This window comes from Dermacentor silvarum, chromosome 1 (assembly GCF_013339745.2).
Source record: "Dermacentor silvarum isolate Dsil-2018 chromosome 1, BIME_Dsil_1.4, whole genome shotgun sequence".
NCBI classification, from domain to species: Eukaryota; Metazoa; Arthropoda; class Arachnida; order Ixodida; family Ixodidae; genus Dermacentor; species Dermacentor silvarum.
The window spans coordinates 208,641,599-208,663,495 of record NC_051154.1 but is presented as its reverse complement, the minus strand read 5'-3'; the positions used below and the strand labels follow the sequence as shown (position 1 = coordinate 208,663,495).

The window sequence follows — 21,897 nt, the reverse complement described above, 5'->3', positions numbered from 1 at the left end:
GGCACTAAAATTGTTTGTTTGAGCTCAGTCTGCTTTCCGCGAGCGCTTCTGCTTCGTATATCTTCAAGTTATTCCTCTTACAGTGCATTTTATTCTCTCTCCTTTGTGCCGCGAAATAACCGCAATGACATATGCAATTCATTTTATGCAAGTTGCATTGTCTGCCACAGCAGATCTGCAGTTGCCTCCCTCAGGCCGATTTTGAAGGTCGGCCTATTCTCGTTCGAGCTGAAATTTCCGGCGTTGTTCTCGCTGACTCAAGCGCTGCTCTCCTCACTTCTCGACATAAACAAGCCAGGCTGTTTTCGCCGGTCTTGTCCAAAACAATGCAGCTGGCTCTGTTTACATTCTGCATCTTATAGAAACTAACGTCGCAGTGACCAGCGCGTCTCCCCAAAGTAAGTGCGTGTCGCGTTCATTTACATTTAGAGCCTTTTTTTTACTTCTGGCTCGAAAGAATCTCGCGACTGTCGCTCTTTAGCGAAGTCGCCTGCTCCTCTAAGCGATACGCAAAGAGAGATAAATAGATAGAAGGAAACAGGTGGCGGTTAACTAGTGTTCATCTAGTTGGCTACATTACATAGATCCAGGGTGAGAGAAAAGCGAAAGAGAGAGCGAGAAGAGATGCAAAAGTTCAGGGGCCAAATCACAAAGATTTTCGTCCGCAAATGCTCTTTGATACTTGCTGGTCACTTTCGTGTCCCACATCAGCATTGGCTGAAAATGGTTTTTTATGAACAACCCTAGCTGAAGAGTTTTTCGTGAATGCTAGTACAAATACGTCACGCCCACTGGACGAGGAGTAGCATATGCCGGGTGCTTTTTTCTTTAGAAGGTCCAAAATGTTTTTTTTTAAACTGCCTGTGGTAAATAGCACAATTCTAATTCTAAATTACTCGATGAGGCGGCCACTACTTCTACCAGAAATCTAAATCACTAATAGAATAACTACCATAATTACTCTAATTAACGTTTTCATCAATTACTTTACGGCACACATTTCAATCTACGAATTGTAGCTGGAGTGAGGAAGCGCGGCGCCAGCAGCGAGTGAAGTGACCTTCATGCTGCGTCTCGCATCAGCGCGAACTAAGCCGCGAAAACACAGCGCACGGCGGACTGTGACCCATCGCAGATGGGTCACTGCTGCGGGCGGCCTGGGCGGGCACGCGCGGCCGCCGCAGCCGCCCGGAGTAGATCGCCCCCCTCCACCCCAACCCTATCCCCCGCCCTTGGCGGGCGCGGGTAGTCGCCCGGAGTAGAACGCCCCATAACTCCTTTCCACCCTACCCCCCGAGCGTTGCGTGCAACGGAAGACGACGCGCTTCCTTCCCGATGCCCTCCCTTGCGTGCGCAAGATTAAGCCGCGATCGCCGGCTCACTCTTGCGCGCTTTCGCTCGCACATGGAGCATACGGCGCGTGGCGACGATTTCATCGCCCTTGCACATTATACGGAACCTCACGGCGACGGCGACGCCAGCGGCAGAAATGCGGCTGGAGTGTCCATATAATTGAAATCGCAATAAAAAACATACAATCTGCCATGCGCCAATATTGAACCTTCTCGTAGCCATTGAATCCCCTTAGCTGCTTAAAAATAGCTTCATTGATTTCATCTCGAAACCTTGCTGTCTCAGTTTGTGTTTGTGAAGGGCCTGATGTGCGTCAGGTGCATTTGCTTTTATTCGACAAAACTAAACCTCGACAAGGCATCGGCGCATCACGCACAGAAGGAACAACACAATGCACACAATGGAAAGCAGGTGAGTGACAGATACGGCCGCACTAAGGTTGTCATATAATGGTTAGACGGTGCCAAGCGTTTCAGACTGGGTGAATGCGAAGAATGGTTGCTCACAACCACGGTAGTCAGTGAGACTACGCTTTTTCTCATCCTACTTTCTTGTTCTTTCTTTCCTCTTTTTCTGCAGCACGTTGAATGTAGAACTTTTGGATGGGACGTCCCCAGAAGAAGTCGCATTAAGTGCAAAATTATGTTGTCAACGACCGCTTGTGAGTAAACGTTGAAGTCAGTCATGCCTGACGATCTTCCACGTTCTCCAGTCTGGCATTCAGAGTTTTCACCCAAAAGATACTCTTGGCACCTTCGATCGTATAATTTATTCGTTTATTGATACCTCATCACTAAACCAATCCCAAGCTCGCATGCCTGAACAAAGTACACCTCTGCTGCGAACCAGACGCATATTCATGCACGAAATATTTCAATCCTCCCTGACGAAGCTTGTTCTCTTTATGTTACCCTGCCCACCCCGTTACAAAGTTCTACTACTCCTCCTGCATTGCAAGAGCTATGCATCTACCGTGGGACAAGCCGGAACACCCGATGAAAAGGAAATGCCTTCAAAAGCAAAGAGCACAGACGCTGAGGTATGTTCCGGTGCTTTCTAAGGAGATAAATATTCAATATACCACGTGCTCAAGAGCGACATAGTTTTTCTTTTTCTAGAAAAACGCGGCACTCTAACTAGATTACTCTCGCCGAATAGTGCGCGAAAGCTTCTCACACTTTTCTTGTAAGTGCCGAGCATAAACGGCTGCAAATGCAGCTGCGTGCCACCGTTCGTGCTAAACGAGCCATTGACATCATTCTTTGCGATTTCAGACTAGAATAAACATTGTAGTTGAACAGCACGTTCTGGTAAGGGTATTGTCAGACAAAGTCCTCATCTCTGTAGGCAATTCTACGGCCTCACTGACCGACGTACATGTTTGATTAAAGCTCAGCCTCGATGAGTTCTTGTACTGCACAACTGACCGTTTTCACAAAGAACAGAGCAAGTGCTTGCAAAACTCTCACCTCCCATAAATAATATGCTTTTGTGTCGCCTTTCAGCGCTCTCTCTAATATTTATTGCAGTGCAGCAAACGGTATATAGCTTTTTTTTCATTTTCTTTTATAGCAGCACCAAAATTTTTAAAATTGCCTGTGGCAAATAGCACACTTTTAACCCTCGGGTTAAATTACTCGATGAGGTGGTGATTACTTCTACGAGAAATCTAAATCAGTAATTGAAGAATTAACATAATCACTTTAATTAACTTTTTCGGTAATTACTTTACGGCACACATTTAAACCTACGAAATGTAGCTAGTGAGTTCGCAAGGCATATCGACTTGGAACGAATTCTGAGGACGGCACTGATTTCGAGATATGCGCCGTCAAAGTTGCGGTAACAATGCACTGTTGTCCCCCTTACCTTTTTTTAAAGAAAACGGCTGTTTTATACATAGAAGCACAGAATTTCCTGGAACGCCAATGCACTTCGTCAGACACTTTGAAAATTAATATCTCGAAACTGGTGGAGTCCTGAAATTTGTTCCTAGTGGATATGCCTCGCGAACTCGCGAACACAGCATCGACAATAACCTTCTTTAATAACTCTGGTGGGATCTCAGCTCACAATCTCTACAGATATCGTCTGAGTCATGTATATAAACTGGAAATCCAACGAAATATCAGCAACCTGCGTACTCTAGCCCAACTCCAGAGAAAAGCTCCAAATTACATTACAAGACACTTTGAGGGTTGGTTAGTACCAACACCACGTTCAAGCTATGGGAAACAAAGCCTTAAATACGTAATACCAACACTGTTAAATTACTATAATTCGATCCGTTTTGATCTTTTTACATCATCATCCAAGCAACTGAAACTTATGTATACGGTTTCGATGTAATATCCAGTAGCGTTATGTATCTGTGTTTTTTTTTTGCATTTGTTTCTTGAGAAACATGCCATTGAAGTTATGTATACAGCTATAATATGTATGTATATGTATGTGCGCATATGTTATGCCGCCTCCCTGCGGAAACAGGGATTGTAGACTCGTCAAGCTGTTGATGTATAGCTTTTTTTCTACAGTCCCCCCATCTGTAAATCTACAGGATGGCAAATAAACAATTTCAACTTCAAACTCACCGGCTGCAATTCGTAGATTGAAATATGTACTGTAAACTACTTACCTAAAAAGTTAATTAGCCTAATTACGTTCATTATTCAATTAAGCATTTGATTTCACGTAGAGGTAATGACTGTCTAATTAGTAATTTATATCAAGGGTTAGAATTGTGCTAACTGACACAGGCATTTTTTTAAAATTTGGTGCAGCCAAGGAACACACCCTGTACAGCCCGCGCCCGTGTTCCAACGGAGCATCGAAAATACATCGCACTTACTGTTTCCCGGCGCGCAGGAGCCGCACTCACCTTCACCGATGAGGCACAGGATGCGATCACAAGGAGCAACGAAAGACATACACGAGAGTTCATCGGTCTTTTCCTCGTTGAATACCATCTTGGCGCGTGCAATTTCCCGACGGACTTTAGAACCATGGTGAACACAACTCACACGGTTCGCCTGCCGATGCAACATTGGCTATTAAACTGGGCGATAAAGTCCATCCAAAACATCGAATTACAACAATATCGACAACATCCGTTCTACTTCTTAATTATTTATTTTTGACTTGAGCAGCGCACAAAAGACGAGGTAGAGAAAGTGTTCCGTCGGCTCTCTTTAGGTCCTGCATGTTCGCCGCTCAAGTCAAAGATCACATCGAATTACATTCTTCGGTGAATGTGTCCATGTCAGTGCGTCAGCGCCACCAGCAGCGCTATAGGAGTGCTGTAGCGACGTTTTGAAACAATAGGAAGAAATGCTGGACATCAACAATTAGGGCTCTTAGCGGGAGCGAGCTGGAAACAGGCAGTGAAAAGTCTTTCTCTCTTATCTCTAACCACACAGCCTGTGAACTGGGAGTTCCACGTAATAAATAGATTCCACTCGTCTATCCGCGCAAGATACACGCAGCAGTACTTTTTCTTGGCGTTGAATTTGGGGCCCATGTAGTTGCAAAGTTAGGCTATGGGAGGCTGTGGAAATATTAAAAGCTTCGTGCAGAAGAAAAAAAAATCACAGCATATCCACGAAGTGAATGATGGTGAGTGGGCGAAGCACCGGGGAATCATTCGGGTAAACCACAGCTACGGACGAGAGATAAAGAGAGCGCGCGTCGGGAACGAATGCCCTTGTTCAATGCAGCGCCCCTAGCTACGGACGAGAAAGAGAGCGCGCGTCGGGAATGGTGCATCCAGACGAAGGACCGAATCCGGATTTGCAGGGCCGGACGGCGCGTCACGTGACCTCACATCTGCGATTTGCCTCGTCCGCGCCTCGTCCGGGAGCCGCGCGGACGGATAACGCCAAGCCGTTTTTCACATCCGGATTCTGGCGGGGTAAAGCCGCAGCTTTAACTTTTAAACACACACTGTCTGGCAACCAGTACACGTCTCTCCTGCTCGAGGAGAGCCGCAGTGCAGTCAGCATCAGTACTTTGTTTGGTGGCGCCTGGTTTCAGTGCTTCATAGCTCCTGGTGTCGTTCACTTCTATGAACAATGAATTTGTGCGATGATGCCGCCTTTTATTTCAACCACATCGTGGAAGAGTTTCCCACTTTGTGGGACCTCAGCCGTGCAGATTATACGGACACCGTCACAATCAGGGAATAGTGAATATCCTGCAAAGAAAAAAATTCTCAGTCAACTGCTCGCTAGCAGACTACAAAAAAGTAGGACGTGTACAAATACATCTGATATCTGGTTGTTTCAGAGCAGTAAATGAATAGAGTATCAGCAAAAGCCAATCACACTCAGTGGTGTAGTTAAGTATAAACAGATCAATATTATCTCATGCATGTTTATGCAGAAAGTCGGTGCCGACAGCACGGCCATACAAAACTTGTGCGCACTCGTGATACCCCTTCCACGTGAACCCTCTGGATCTGCGTTGAATATTTCGGGCGCGATTGAGCCTGTACACTACCACACGGACGCACTTAAAGACACTTGTGTAGCGGCCTTCGATCAGCACCAAGCTCAGTTTTCAACCGATATACATTTACCACGGCGATCTCTGTAATAACTTGGAAACGTGTGATACTTACCTGAAGCAAGGTACCGCAGTGTGACCTGCAGCACGGTGTAAGAGTGTATTTCTTAAACCGTGGTTTCCGCTGATATAGAACGGCGCATAACGGTATCCTCCCTTCGTATGCGGGGCCCCACGTGCGACAGCAGTTGCAGAAACTTCTCTCTGCTTACACGAAGCAGCCTCCGATATTCGTCGAGGTCACTCTTCAGGAGCTCTTCGTAGATCAGGTTTTGGACTCCCAATTATTTCCTTCCCATTCAGTCTTTCCGCCAACAACGCCGTTTTCGTGGAAACAAATCAATGTCCTCGTCAATCTCGGACAGAACAACAGCCATCACGGCCAAACTATGGTGGCTAGAAGGGGCCAAACGTCGCTTTTTGCTGGCCGCCATTTTGTAGGAAGAAACTCTCAAGCCAGTCTGCTGCTAGCCAGCGCAGAGGCTGCGGTCGAGAGTAATCCGGCTCGGTGGCGCTGTCGTCTGCTAGGGCTTCGTCCGCCGTGTGGATGCGCCTGCAGCTGGACGGTCCGTGGCATAGTCGTCCGCGTCCGCTAAAAATCCGGATTCGGTCCTTCGTCTGGATGCACCAGAACGAACGCCCTTGTGCACCGCAGCGCCCCTAGCTACGGACGAGAAAGAAAGAGAGCGCGCGTCGGTAACGAGAGAAAGAGAACGCGCGTCGGGAACGAACGCCCTTGTGCAGCGCAGCGCACCTAGCTACGGACGAGAGAGAAAAACGCCGGAAGCGTTCTCCGGAAGCTGGAAGAAGCTTTCGGAACCGGAAGTGGAAACGGAAGCGGAACCGGAAGCGGAAACGGAAGTGGGCACGGAAGCGGAAGTCGGCTTCCGGTTATACTATACATATACATATATATGTATATATGCGTATACATACATACATACATACATACATACATACATACATACATACATACATACATACATACATACATACATACATACATACATACATAGCGGTCTCCATGCCAACCAGAGCTACGGACTTACGCCATCTAGTGAACACTTCATAAAACTACAGGTGGCTACATACGGAGGAAGGACAGACCCACGCCCTAAGGAGCTTCGCCCCTAAAAAGCATTCCGCGATAAAGCGACCGTGAGTTTACTGGCTCTATTTCGGCACTGTGCGGACATTTCTTCGCAGTGCCGCTCATTACGTTTATTTACTGGTCGAGCAGAGTGGTTTGCGTTGTTTCCTGACTCATTGAGGTTATTGTGAAACATGAAAATTCGGGAATTGTAGTGAAGGTAGCAGTGCTCCGCGGAGGGCGGGCACGTTTATCCAAAATATGAGTGTTCGAATAGTAAAATTTTCAATATAATCGAATTCGAATATTAGAGATAAACGACCACCGACTATGGAAATGAATATCAGGTAGTTTGTCATTTTTAAAGCAACATGAAATATGAAGTATGCGTAGAGTTCGTTTGGTAAAAAAAAGATGATATGCATCGACACATGAGTAATACAGTTCATATTTAGACGTCCGGACAACTGAGGAGCTTGTAAATGATTAATGATTGCTTAAAATTATCTGGGGCAACAGGAAAATGACAGTACTGAAGCTATAGGGCACAGATAGTTACCAGATGCGCGTTCAGTGTAGCCTTCGCTGAAGTAGAGACAATCAATCAATCAATCAATCAACGGATTTTATTTTCAACATAATAGTTGGGGGTCGCCCCAGGGCGAAAAGTGGAAAAATGCAGCTTGAAGATGCCTGGGGGCCCGTACACACAGCAGTATACAGAAAAATGTATAGATACCATGCACAAAATATAGCATACATAACGAACAAATATGTTTAATTCTTTCTCCGCTATAAATTCATAAACGCCACGCTGATTTATCAGTACCGCCTGCTGCACGCGTTTTTCTTTTCAAATAAAAACACTAAACATTTTTGGAACAGTCATTCTAGGGTGGAAAAACAAATAGGCGATCCTCGAACTAGAGGCCACGAGAGATGGTCGGTACCACGATGGCGCACACCTGATGGCAAACACTCACTGACTTTCAATGTCCCGTATCTTCTGAACAAATAGCAGCAGCACAGGATCAATTTTAACAACGTTTCTAAAAAACAGTTGCGCGAACACTTTATTTCAGAACTGTGCTAAGCGCTACCATCCATTTCTTACCCCTACATTTTAATTTCATTGTACCTGATTGCCATGTTTTTTTTTTTCACATCATATCTTTGAGTACCATATGTGTTTTTGGCTTTATTATTCTTACTTGTCATCTTTACCAATTATTACTGTGCTGTAACTATATCATGTCATTTATAAGTTTGTTAGTTCTAGTAACACCGACGAATATTAAATGTATGTATTGGTTATGTTTATCAGCATTTTATGTCATTCACTTTTCTATACTAGCTCTGTTAGAATGGGCGTACGAAACGTTAGCAACGCATCGTATCGCTTTCTTCTATAGCAAAAAAAAAATCTGCGCAGATTTGTCAGCGTAGTTGTTCCCCACACGAGTGTGCAAAAGTTTACGCAAGCGTGAAACACTGCAATGTATATTTGCCTCTTGCGGCACCGCGATAGCGCTTCCGTAGCTAAAGAAAGTGATTGAGCCAGATAGTCAATATGGGCTGTCCATGTTACTGCGATTAGCAATTTTTCTTTTCATGAGTGTGTAATTGGCGATATGTTTTAAATGTTGTGATGAATATTTGGATGATTATTGTATATCCATGTCATGTATCTATGCCATCCGGGATTCGCGAAACGTTATAGTCACATTAGCAGACACAAGAAGTAGAAATCTAGTTGCCAATCACAATGCCGAAACAAACACTTGAACTAAATGAATATTCGGCAACTTCGAATAGTGAATTCTCGAAATGAATGCGCATCGAATCGTATTCAAAATTTCGAATATTCGACACACCCCTAACCCAGAATTTCAGCGTGTGGTAACGTGAGCTCTTTGATTGCACACGTACAGTCGAGAGCAAAAGTCCACGGCATCAGCAAAAAAAAATTTTTTATAGCACAGCCATGCAACGTGAAATTGTCTTAATGCACGACGTTGATCAAACAGTCGCATGTAGTCAGTACCACTTGATTTCAGCCTTTATGCCTAGGCTGTGAAGCACAAAAGCAATTTTTTTACCGGTATCTCTGGTCTCCAAACTATTGCTCTCAACTCTACATCATGAAGGAATTTTCATTGAGCCTGTGGCTTTATGAACTGCGGCTCGAACAAAGCTACACCGGTTTGTCCATAGATCAGCTAAAGAGATTTTGAATTACATTGTCGCCTTCTAAACCGCAGTAACGCAGTGCACTCATACCATGCTGCCCTCGAACAGCCATATCGTGCCAGTGGAAAATGGACGCATCATATAAAGAGGAAGAAACTCTTGCTGATTGGCGGCTCTAGTTCGAATCATCATCGTTTGTGGAGGTGGCGCTACCTGTAGACGGAGTAGTGGCGACCGAACCGGTTCCATCTTCACCTGACTGTGGTGGACGCGGCTTACCGATAACAGCCAGAAGGTCTCGCTCAGGTCGTTTAGTGGTGAGGTCCGGATAGCCCACATGTAAGGGATTAATTTGGGGGAACGGAAAGTGGGCGCACGTGATAATACTAATGAAGCGAGAGCTCAGGGATGATCTCAGTAAGTTTGTATCGCGCTAGGACGCTGCCCGCAGACTATACGGAAGGGACTGCCTGATGCCATTGCATAGGCCAGTAGGATAAATGGATACTCGCTCATACTCACTCGCCAATATTTTGTCGGGCTATTTGGAGGAATAAGCTTCGGTGATCGGATACGGACGCTCGGTATATCGTCATTGAGGGCTAGTTAGTGAGCGCTCATTACTTTCAATCACCTGATAGCCAAGGATCGATTCCAAAAGACCCAGACGCTGGCGCCTGAAGAGATGTGAGTGCTTAAATGAGCGCGAAGGCGACAATGCAATTACTTTAGTATGACATGGCAGAGCGCGTATAGGCTGTCGAACCGTATGATAAATGTGTCGGTTGCTTGTGTGGGCTGGCGGATGGCTTTCGAGATTGCCTGCATTTTGACATCCTTAGCAGTGGACACGTCTAATATGAATTTCTGAGTGGATAGGGAGGGCCCACTTCTGCCCACTAGCGTGGGCCCACTAACTTATTTCACGCCAAGGTGTGCCATAATGGCCCGGTCCTGCGTCGACGTCGTTGACACAACGCGTGGTGATACGCTTCAGTATTTTGTTCAAGTGTATGCGGTAGCGCTGCCGCCTCTACATCACTTGTTCGTGCACGTAAGGGAACACACAGCTCCACCTACTGACACTTTCAGAGAGTGGCCTGCAGCTTCGCAAGCGGCGTAGGCGCGCGGGGGGGGAGGGGGGGGGGGGGGGGGGGGGGTAAGCGAAAGCATAGTATGACGTGAAAGTAAACAATGGCTGCAGTTCCCTTTCAGGACATTTTATCTTTCAGTACTGATCTGCGCGTAACTACTAAAGTCATCCTGTGCACAATCTGGTTGATTTTTGTTATTTGTTTTATCAGACGCTTTATGAACTCCGTGCTACCACCGTTTTGTTCCACTGGAATCCCAGGGAGCGCTGACGCGGAATCGATTGGCTATTGTTAGCCTATTTAGAGCACAGGTTTCCTCGGCGTTTCTGTGGTGTTCAGCAAAACAAAGCGTTCGGGTGCCCCTTGAAGGCTCATTCATATGAGAACTCGAAGTGGGTAATATCATTGCTGTCTGTACGTTCTTTTTTCTTTCTCTCCCAGGGCAGGCGTGCCACAAAGGAAGAAATTTGCTACGCTAACGTGGGCTGCTTCTCCCGACACGACCGACTGACACTTCCATCTAATTTCCCAAGCAACCCAAACTTTTTCATGCCCCTTTTTCACCTCTATTCAAGAAACAAACGGCATTTTCCAACAGTTTTCAAGCTAAGGCCAAAAGGAAGTTATCGGCATCTGGTGGAGTTTCGCAAAGAGAAACCATTATTTATTTTGGTACATGGCTGGCTGGAGTCTGCATACGCTCCTTGGGCACAGTCCATCAAAGACGCTCTCCTTGTAGAGGTGAGCAAATTTTGCAGCACCTAAAAAACAATGCATGTGAGCCTCATAGTTGACAGAAATGAAATACCAACATTGCAGCAGTTTATGTGCTAATAAAGTTGTCAAATCTCAGTAAATTTGTAAGGCGTGAAAGACATGCATGATTAAAACATGTTTTTCTTTCCAAAAATTTGCAAACATTAAAAAGACATCCCAAATAATTAGCATAGAAAAGTAAAAATACCTTCCCATGAGAGTACATGCCAGGAGATGTTACCAGTACTTGTGGCGAGATGTTGACGATGTATAACGTATATGCTCCGTTTTATTCGCTCAGAAACTCTTCGTAGGAATTACCGACCATAAAAGCAGTTATTCTGTTCTGCTAGGGAGGGAAGGCTATTGTGCTGCATCTAAGGAGTTATTTCGGCAGCAGTGTGTTTTCTACACGGTCAATTTCATGTTGCTGGTTCACCATCGTGAAAGCTAGGTTGAGTGTCCGAGTGCCTAAGAGGTACAGAACTGTAGAAAAGGGCCAGCAACAAGTAGATTCTATTCGGCCAACGATTAAGACAAGTTTAAAATGGTAGTTTTAAAAACCCTATTCATATTACAGAAATAATTACGTTCATATTACAGAAAAAGAAGGTTGCTTATTAATTGAAAAAAATTAAGGCCAAGCTTTCGCTTTTGAATTTGAAATTTAGTGAATCAAAGTATTAGTCTGAAGCACAATGTTACAAATATTGCTTTATATAGAGTGCGTCAATTCCAGTTATGCAGCCAGACAGCCCACTATCGGAAGACGCGAGCATAAAGCCTAGTGCAGGGCTGCACAACTCCCAGGAAGGATCAAAGCGAACTTCTGTGGAAGTCACACTGGCCCCAATTCAGTGAAAAAAGTTGTATATTTTGCTTGCGAAAAGGCCGTTTATGTTCGGAGTCATCGTACTTGTTGCTATGCTCAGCACGTTTTGTTATGTCAGGCGGTTATGTTCAGTCATTAAAAAATTGGAGGTGATTCTTGATCAGAGGCAACAAACTGAACGTCTGCTACCGAAGGAAGAGGCCAGTTTCAAAGCATTGTTAGCTATATTTAAAGATTTTTTGTCATCGAGGTGCTTTATAAAACAAAATGAGGGGAACCTTCCAACACATTGTTTTAGCTCCGTCCAACACTGGTGCTCGATAAGCTCTAGGTGCTATTTGGAGCCGCAGACATCCAGCATCACTGAGAAGGTGTCGCGAACTGCAAATAAACTCGTTTACTTAGATTTAGGGGCAGGTTAATGAACCTCAGGTGGTCAAAATTATTCTGTAGCCGTTCACTACGACGTCTCTCATCGCCCCAGTGTAGCTTTTTGGAACGCTAAACCTCGTGAATCAATCGAATACGTTTTTGGTCGCGCGTCCTTCGCCTCTGTTCCCGAACAAAAATCTAACATCACCACTTTTATTTTAATGTGCTTGACACAGTCAACGGTTCAGGACGCGTATCGCGTTGGGCGACAAATTTGTCGTTTTTGCCATCATATACAGGGTGCTCAAAATAAAGCTTTACGGTTTTCTTAAAATTACGCACTGGAAGGCACACGAAGACTACCTGTGCAGTTAGTGGCCTGGGGGGCGCAAAGTGAGATGATAATTATCGCTGTGAGCAGCCGAATTAACTAAAATTGAATAATTAACTCTTTGTTGACTGCAGTAATTCGGTATTTGTTTGTATTGTTTCTACACAGTATCAGTTGGAAGAATTCTTCTAGCGTGTCTGTGCTCCGAGATATCCGACTCCAAATTTTAATTGTCGTTCGCATGATTACGCATGCAAGAGAGTTAGGATCGGCGCAAAGCTCCTCCCTGATGTGACGCGGCTGTTGCGTGCGGCGTTTTGTCTGACCATGGGGCGGAGGCATTGACAAAGATAACTGTCCCCCTCCCTTTCTCGGCTGGTGAAACAAAAAATCAAAGAACCCGGAACCGCTGTCGTAACGATGCGCAGCCTGTAACGATGGCGGCAGCTGCTATGCCGAGATAATGGCGCGAGCGGAAAAGCCGGAGGGCAGTGCGCTTGCGTAATGCGGACTGGACAAGCGGGCATGGTCCTTGCCTGGGCTACGAAATAAAGTGACTGCTGATTTCCAAGCATTGTAAGTTTTATTGAAATCAAGAGCAACAACTGCGCCATCAACAGCAGAAACAGTTTTAGCTATGCTAACGAATATTTCATATTGCCGCTTTATGTTTGGTGTGGTCATGCACAAATCTCACAAAAACACTTGACCCATCAAGATGTCAATGCCCTAAAAAATGTTCAAAATGCCGCCCTTCCACAGCAACGCAAAGAAAAAATTGAACGACGCTTAAGCTTCGCCGTGGAACGCCATAGCGTTATCGGGCCCCGTTCGCATCGCATTTTCTTTATGAGTAGGCTTCATTGCAACACAGAACTTGGGGAAGCCAGCTTATAAAGACCAAGCTTACACCAATCCCCTTAAAGTCGGCTTCACTTTTAAACAAAAATGCATTGCTGGGAAGACGTTTTTCCAGGGGCAATATAAGCCGTCTTATATTAAAATGTGAAGGCCCAAGGACCTTTTTTTGTTATTTTATTAATTGTTTGCTATTGTCCCGACGCGCGCGCGTCTAAAGCGTATTAGTCCCAATTTGATGGATGGATGGATGGATGGATGGATGGATGGATGGATGGATGGATGGATGGATGGATGGATGGATGGATGGATGGATGGATGGATGGATGGATGGATGGATGGATGGATGGATGGATGGATGGATGGATGGATGGATGAGGCTGAACCCTTTAAATCGGGCGGTGCCATACGCCACCTAGCCGTGACTATTAACATATTTTGTACTTTGTGGTGGGTGAAATTTCACCCCTGCCTTGATTTTAGCCACCAATCAGATAACCTCCGTTTGGTTATTTCTAACCGCTTAGAGTCTATTTTGCCTCCACTGTCCCTAAACCCCAATGCTTTGAAAAATGTCACAGTTTCGCCCTAAGGGCGAAGCAATGAATGCGATAGCAACACAGCAATGTCATACGAAGTAAGGTGAGCGGCTTTGGTAGTCATATGAATTGTAGTAAACATGAGCTGATTAAGTAAGCAGGTGTGCTGCGGCGTAAGTAGACCGACATGAAGAGAGACTCGATGACCACGAGAAGGCGCGTGTGAAACGGTGGTGTTGATGAGAAGCGCTTCCCGTGGGCAGCGCGCGTGCGAAGGGACACACCTGTAGCGCTGCACTGCCGATCCGGGCAGCATTGCATGTGTAGCGTGCGTTGGAAAATGTGGCCCGACTATTACTAACTGAATGAACAAGCGTGGTGTGAGCGCCCACAAACAAACATGAATAGATCACACTGAATGACTGCAGACGACTGACAAAACGCTGGCAGCAAGCCCGTACGCTGCAGCGGGCGAAGGTACGTGCGGTCTATCGCTTCAACAGAAACTGAGCGGCGAATACACAGTGCATAAAGGCCAGAGCCGTGTGGAGATAAGAGACGGTGCGGCGAGCGGCGAGCGCGGTTGTTGGCAGAGTATAAGTGCCCCCCCCCCCTCCCCCCGCTCCCTCCGGCGCTGGCTTCCCGCTTCGTTGCTTGCGCTAGGGAGATTGAGTGCGTTCGCTCTCCGTGATAGCGCGCGTCCCCGCACGCTTCCGCTCGGGCATACCGCGCGGTGAAGATTTTATCTATACGGAACCTCACGGCGACGGCGACGGCGACGCCGACGGCAGAAATCCGGTTGAAGTGTCCATATAATTACTATCGCAATAAAAAAAAACATTCTGCACTGTATTGAAGGTCTGCTTGACTATACTCCAAAGGGGGCTTCACTGCATGTGTTGGTTGACGCTCACAACTTCACTCAGTAACTGGCTTTCTGTGCCATATGATGTTGTTTACAACAAGCACAGAGCCGCCACGGCAGAGCACAAGTGTGCGGGAATCCAAAACCCTTCTGTTGGGCTGAATTGTTATTGAGTTAATTTATTGAGTTAACTAGAAGCCTTTTGTTGTTGTTGTTGTTTTTTTTTTCGCTTTATATGCACAGGGGAAAAAACTTAAATACTTTAAGTTTTTCCAAGCCCTCGGATCTCTAGGTGCGAATGATGGAGCAACGCTTAAACAGTGCCAGCTTGTGAATTTGCGACCGTGGACGAGAATTTGCTAACTCTGTACTGAAACCCGTTTATATGCAAGAACACGGGCCCTATAACGTAAAATTATTCCAATCTCCTGGCATCAAATTTACGCAACCGCTGACACAAGCATGGGGCGTTGACAAGTAGCGTTGTTTGAACCGACCAATTAAACGCTCTCTTCATTTACAGGAGGTCACTTTTATTTGCTTTCAAAACGAATCAACTTGTCTATCTTGACATGTTTTTCTTATCGAATTGGCTGACAAGAGGTGAGGAACACGCAGCAATGGAGAGGGTTTCGGTGGGGCCGAGCTAGCGCAGTGAAACTAGATAACTGGCTGAGGAGGGTGGTGCCGGCGTCTGCCATTGGCCTGCCTCCCCTGGCTTAGCTTGAAGTGGCTGGTCGGAAAACGCGGCGGCGTGCAACGGTAGGTTAAAAATTCGCTAAAACAGATCTTCAGCGAAGCAGTGTTGGCAGAGTGATGCCATAAACGTGCCGAAAGGGCTCGACAACGTTATACTGCCACGCAATAATGTTTATTATAAGCCAATAAATTCATGATCCAGGCAATTCAGAGTAGCCACTGTCCCAATGATCGGTAGGCAGAGATCTATTCCTTTCGGAACGGGGCAGCGATTGAAGCGAAAAGTGCATTCTTTGGTATCACGCATACAACATTCGTTTATTATCACGCACAGTATTCGTATCAACAAAGAATAACCACAAAACAAGCATCCAAACAACATCATTTATGATAAGGCCTTCCTGATAACAATGCCAAGCACGTAGCGCTCCTTGCATGCGTTTCCCGCTAAAGATTACTGTTGCGCAAGCTGCCGTGGTGATGGCAGCTTGAGCAGTTGTAGTGGTGGTTTTCAACAGCTTCGCTGGCCATCCGCTTTCGCAGGGCCGGGATGGTGAGTCAATTTTATATTGCGATCGAAATTATACGGACATTCCACGTGCATTTTTGCCGTCGGCGTCGCCGCCGCCATCACCGTGATGTTCCGTATAAAGTCAAAGGCGATAACGCCATCGCCGCGCGCCGTATGCTGTATGTACGAGTGAAAGCTTGCGAGGGGAGCCGACGATCGCTGCTCAATGTCGCGCGCGCAAGGGACGAAAGCGGGATGGAAGCGCGCCATCTTTCGTCGCGAGCTAGGTTCTGGGAGCTAGGGGAGGGAGCGGGGGCGGCGTTGTACTCCCGAAGCAACTGCGTATTCGCGGCCGCGCGCGCCATATCTTGAAAGCAATCTGCATTGAAGGCAGAGTCTAAGGGCGCTATATATAGCGTAATATGGTTCCCAACTGTTTTATTCCAAATTCTGCAATCAGCATCCACGACTGGTCAAAACATTTTCGGGCCACTCCCAACTTCACCTGTCTGTCACGCGACGTCACGAAAACCGCGATAGCTCCATATCTGATATAACGTGTACACAATGATTATGCATGATTAAACCGCACAAAAGAAAAATATTCATTCCTGATTAGACGCCTTTTCATCATTAGACCTCTGCTATTAGTCCAATGTTTTTTGGCTACGCCCACTTCGCCTGTCTGTCACGCGACGTCACAAAACCGCGAAAAGTCACCACGTCAAAGTGACGTGTACGAGAAAAAAAATGCATTATTATGTCGAAAAAAACTGAAAAATTTTCTGAATAGCCACAGACTGCCCCGTTCCGAAAGGAATAGAAGATGGGTGCCCGCCGATCGCTCAGGCCCTCACTACTCACACCTGCCGGTGAGCATGTATTTATTTGCGCATGATAAACCTTTTTGCGTGACAGTAAAACGTTATCGAGTCCTTTCGGCATGCATACGAGATCGCTCTACCAACTCTTCATTGCTGAGGACCCGTTTTAGCGGCATTCTTATCCTTCCGTTGCACGCCGCCGCGATTTTCGACCAGCCGCCGCAAACTAAGTAAGGCGAAGTGGACCAATCGGAGAAGCGGCACCACCCTCTTCATGCGGTTATCTATTTTCATTGTGCTGGCTCGGCGTCATCGAACCCTCTCCACTAGAGCGTGCTCCTCGCCTCTTGTCAGCCAATTAGATAAGAAAAACCGCTGAGTGTAGACAATGTTATTGGTTTTGAAAGCGAACAAAAGTGACCTCCTATAAACGAGGAGAGTGTTTGATTGGGTTGTTCAGACCACGCTGCGGGTCACCGCCCGATGCTTGCGTCGGTGGTTACGTAAATTTGACGTCAGGAGTTTGAAATCAAAACAATTTGGAATCATTTTACGTTATAGTGCCCTAGGTGTGCCGACGACTGAAACCTTTTGTGCGTGTTCTCGCCGCTTGGTTTGCGTTAAAGCGATACACTGCACGAAGGCCATTTCGCTCGCTGTTGCTTCCGCGCTTCCTCGCGACAGCGTTTTGACAGCGAGTGTCCGCGCTCATCAAGTGTGATGTGTTCATGTTTGCCTATAAACCCTGACACCATGCTTGCTAATTTAGATAGTAAGGAAATGTTTGCAAGTTTATAGGGCCGATGAAACTACTATCCTTACTTTGTATAGCTGTATATTACTTTGCTATCGCAATCGATGCTTCACCTTTCGGGCGAAACTGCGACTTTTTTTATCGAGTGCATGCAAATGCTATCGTACCACGCTCCCAAACATAGGCGGATCCCACGCCTGTGTCGGAATCGGTGATAAGCAAGCTGTTCTTTACTGAAATGGCTTCCCTTCCCTTCACGTCTATGCAGCCAAGCGCTGCTCGCTCAATGCACGCTCTGGTTCCATACTGTTCATTCAACATCTTTCATTACATTTGGCTGCTTCTGTTGCCGACTTCTTCACTTCCGTGTAGCTGACTTCTTCAAATTTCTGTTGCCGACTTTTTTCGTTCTTGCCTCTGGTTATGCTTGGCTATTTGGGTACGTACCTATAGTGGTACATAGTCGTTCTGGGGGATTGGACAAAAATGTTTACATACGCAATGCCACATACCCAGGGTGCATGCCCAGTTGCATATACTCAATGGTCGAAGTTGTATAATCAGCAAGGGAGCAGCAACCAGCAGTCAGCAGCCGCAAAGTGGGGAGAAAAGGCAAAGAAACCTTCGCTTTATAATCTGACACATGGGCGTGTGCGTACAAAGAAAGCTCTTTGATATGATCATTGCGCTGGAAGTTCAACCCTTTTGAGCCCTTAATTTGGACAGGCAATAATGTGTAAATTACAAAACGAAACAAACCGCCAGCTTTGGTTACGCGAAGGCATCGTGGTCTCCAGAGAAAAGAACGTCTTCCAATAACGCGCAGAGTCGACCCAGGAAGCAGTAGTTCACAAGGCTCAACGACTAAGCATCTCCGGCACTGCAGTATAGGCGCACAATGAATTTAGAACCCACCCTCGCAGGTACACATATATTTGGCAAAGCCACTGGGAGTAGTCGCCTATGGGCGGAATAACTCCCGTCAGATTCAAAAGTGACGTCCCGTAGTTGTCGAGCGCGTTGAGAATTTCGTCATCATGAATATCGTGCAGTCTACTAATGTATCTCACTAATCACCTAGCGCAAGACAGGGGTAATTGGAGATCGCAGGGAGAGGCCTTCGACCTGCAGTGAACACAACTATAGGCTGATGATGAAGGCGGGACATCTCGTTAAGCTGTTATTTCACTTATGTCAAACGAAAGCGACGTTCTAAGTGACTGTTCTGAGAGTTCACGGCCCCGTGAGGAACGGTGCGCCTCCTTTTGTCGCATACTTCTTGGTGCAGGAAGACAGCAATGTTCTCGTGGTCGATTGGAGCGGACTGGCAGCCACGACGTACGCCAGCGCAGCGGCCAACACGGCGGCCGTGGGGCGCACACTGGCGCTGGTCGTGCAGCGGCTCATGGAGGAGTTCCCGCTGCGCGCCGCGCTTGTGCATGCTATCGGATATAGCTTCGGCGCGCAAGTGGCTGGCTTCTTCGGGAGAAACATCAAGAGGAATACGGGCACTCTCATTGCTCGTATAACAGGTGAACCTCGAGAACATAAACATGATAACCAATATTGCAAGACCTATTCACTCCGCTTTTGCACTGCACTTCAGTGTTCACACACTTAAGCTACAGCCCTGTTTACTGCTTAGACGACGACCACGATGTATACAGCTTCTGGTATACTGGCTCTTACTCAGTATCACCATATCACCCTTGTCGTCATACCCATTCCTTGTTGGATTGCCCAACCGACCTAACTGCGACACCTGCAGCTGCGATAATATAATTGCGCACATGCTTTGTATACCTGCCCACTTTGCATTGCGGATAGGCTAGTGCTGTTTAGCGCTTGACACACTGGACGACTACCCGCTATCGGCACAAAATATCGTAGGGTAGTGAGTGACCATCGAGAACAACTGTACTGAAGGCGGCTATTGCTTTACCTCCTTTTACATCCTTCCTACTTGTCTCTTTCGTTCCCATTCTCTTTCTAACTCATTTTTTCATACCCGTCTGCAGAGTAGCAAACCAGAGACACATGTTCCTAAATTCTATTCCCTGCCTGCTTTGACTTTTAATCTCACTAAGTGCGCCATTGCATGGTATTCTTAGGATGTAATTATTGTAGACAGTGTCTGCCAGAATCCAGCAGCGTTGCCTCAGAACTCCCAGCAGTTAATGGTTGGCGCGCGTTCGGGCATAGCATTGAGCAATATAACAACCCTTCCTTTAGGTATACAACCAGGCAATGAGCCAACAGTCTCTCAATCCCATGACCGACACTCTGCCGACAACGTTTGTATTTTGTAGTTGATGGCAGGAGGTGGCGCAAGTGCTGTATATGTTTGTACCACATCTATAAGCGTACTTTATATTGGGGGAACGTTAAAGAACCCCAGGTGGTTGAAATTAATCCGGAGTCCCCCACAACGGCGTGCCTCCTAATGAGATGGTGGTTTGGCACGTAAAACCCTATAATTTCAATTTAATTCACATCTATTAGTGCTAACAACGTCATCAAAATTATTCGAGAGGCGAAGTTCGCAAGCTGGTGAGATGTTGAAGAGCCGTCAAGCCGAATGCTGACACCATAGTAAATATTATAAATGATTTAGAATTTATTACGACGGTACAGAGTGTGATAGAATTTGTGCTGTAATATTCCAAACACAGGCTTACGTTCACGTCCATATTTTTTTGACGCGTTTCAATTTTTTCGACACATAGTTATAAGTGTAATTCTGATTGCCTTATTGCAAAAACTTCTTCGCCCTTTAGCTCTTGCAATCGTTCTTAAAACATTAAAGCACGTCATCTCAACGCTTTTTTTTTCTGTTCAAGTTTACTGCAGCATTAGTAACTGTGAAAAAAAGAAAAAAAAGATCACGCAGAAACTCCTCTGGGCGTTGTGTAAGTATGCGTAAGCATTGTGCCACTTGCTCATTTCCACGCAGCCCGGTGTCATTATCAGTGTTATGAAACTTGATCCGACCAGTACAAATGACAGCGCTGTGGTGACACGAACTGGTGCGAGCGGCAGCGCAAGGTGAATTGATGACGCTACTGCAGGTGGCGGCGCCAGGTCCGCTGATCACGTTCCGATCATCATAAGCCGTTATCGCTGTTTAGCGCCTTATCAATCCACGTCGAACCATTATGAACAGTGATCAACCGCCCTCCGGCGGCGGCTGCGTCTGGCCGTATCTTGAAAGCGATCTGCGATAGGGACAGAGAGCGCCGACTGCTGATAGCTTCGTGTGCTCTGTGTTCTCGCCACTTCGTTCGCGTTGAAGCGAGAGGCAGCCCGAAGGCAAATTCTCTCGCTGCTGCGGGCCTTATCTTGAAAGCGATCGTCTTACGGGATGGACGGACTGACGGTTTTCCTCGTTGGGTAAGCATAGAAATGCTTACGCATTCAATAAGTCATAATAGGGAACTAGCGGAATTGAGCCTATTTGTGCACAACGCTAGCTATCGAAATTGCGGCCGGAATAGAGACTGCAAATAGTACTTTGGCATTGAATACTGCTTCATAAAAGGCATGTCGTATCGTTCTTCCGCGTTCTATGATCAAATAAGTAGTGATTTGGGCTCTGCAAAACCAGCCCCTAGCCGCCCAAATGAATTCCATAATTACGAAAAGCCGCATCCAAAACCTAATGGCGCCAAATCTGGTCAGCCTTTGACGTCTTGATCAGTAGTCATCATTGATAACGTTCTGCACGAGTCTCAGTCTTCTTAATTAGCTACGAAAAATGGGAAGTTTGGCCCCCCAAAGCGCCTGCTATCGCAAAATCTCTGTCGTCCTTCATCTGCCTACTTAGATCTCAACGACTAATCTTGCAGCTGTACCGCCTCGGTGTGATTCGTTCAGGGCGAGCTCTTCTCCAGAGCCTTCGCAGGATGACTTAATCTGACGCTTTTGTGGCACTCGGCACACTTCGTGTCGTTGGCCTGCAGTTTTCAGGAAAACTAGAACATCTGGAGACACCGGGGTCATACGAGAGTGTGGAATGTCAACGGAAAATTCTTAACAATCATGCCAAGATCATGGCAGCCGTGTCGGAAACAAGGCCTCTGGGGCACGAACGATTGACAGAATTTACGAACATCCGCATCTATACACCGACGGTTACATTGACAAAAATAATAGATCTAGTAGAGCACTTAAGCGATCACTGCTCTCAAAATGTCATGGTCTGACTGCCTTGACCGCGCCGTGTCCTCTACGGCGTGTGAAAGCCTTGCCAACTGACGCAGCCTTACGGAA

At 46.4% G+C, this 21,897-nt stretch overlaps 1 protein-coding gene across 3 annotated transcripts in view; it reads left to right on the top strand.

Annotated features, from left to right (window-relative positions):
• Nucleotides 1-205: 205 nt before the first annotated feature.
• LOC119436709 (phospholipase A1) overlaps nt 206-21,897 on the top strand; it is a 42,490-nt gene continuing 20,798 nt past the window's right edge. Inside the window, exons 1-5 of one of the 3 annotated variants that reach the window (XM_049659789.1) lie at nt 206-398; nt 1,933-2,014; nt 2,286-2,392; nt 10,729-11,028; nt 18,917-19,160. In XM_049659789.1, the coding sequence (XP_049515746.1) occupies nt 1,996-2,014; nt 2,286-2,392; nt 10,729-11,028; nt 18,917-19,160 (670 nt within the window). In that variant the 5' untranslated portion in view covers nt 206-398; nt 1,933-1,995. The remainder of the gene's footprint in view (nt 399-1,932; nt 2,015-2,285; nt 2,393-10,728; nt 11,029-18,916; nt 19,161-21,897) is intronic. The other 2 variants (XM_037703677.2, XM_037703676.2) reach the window with 2 other exon arrangements.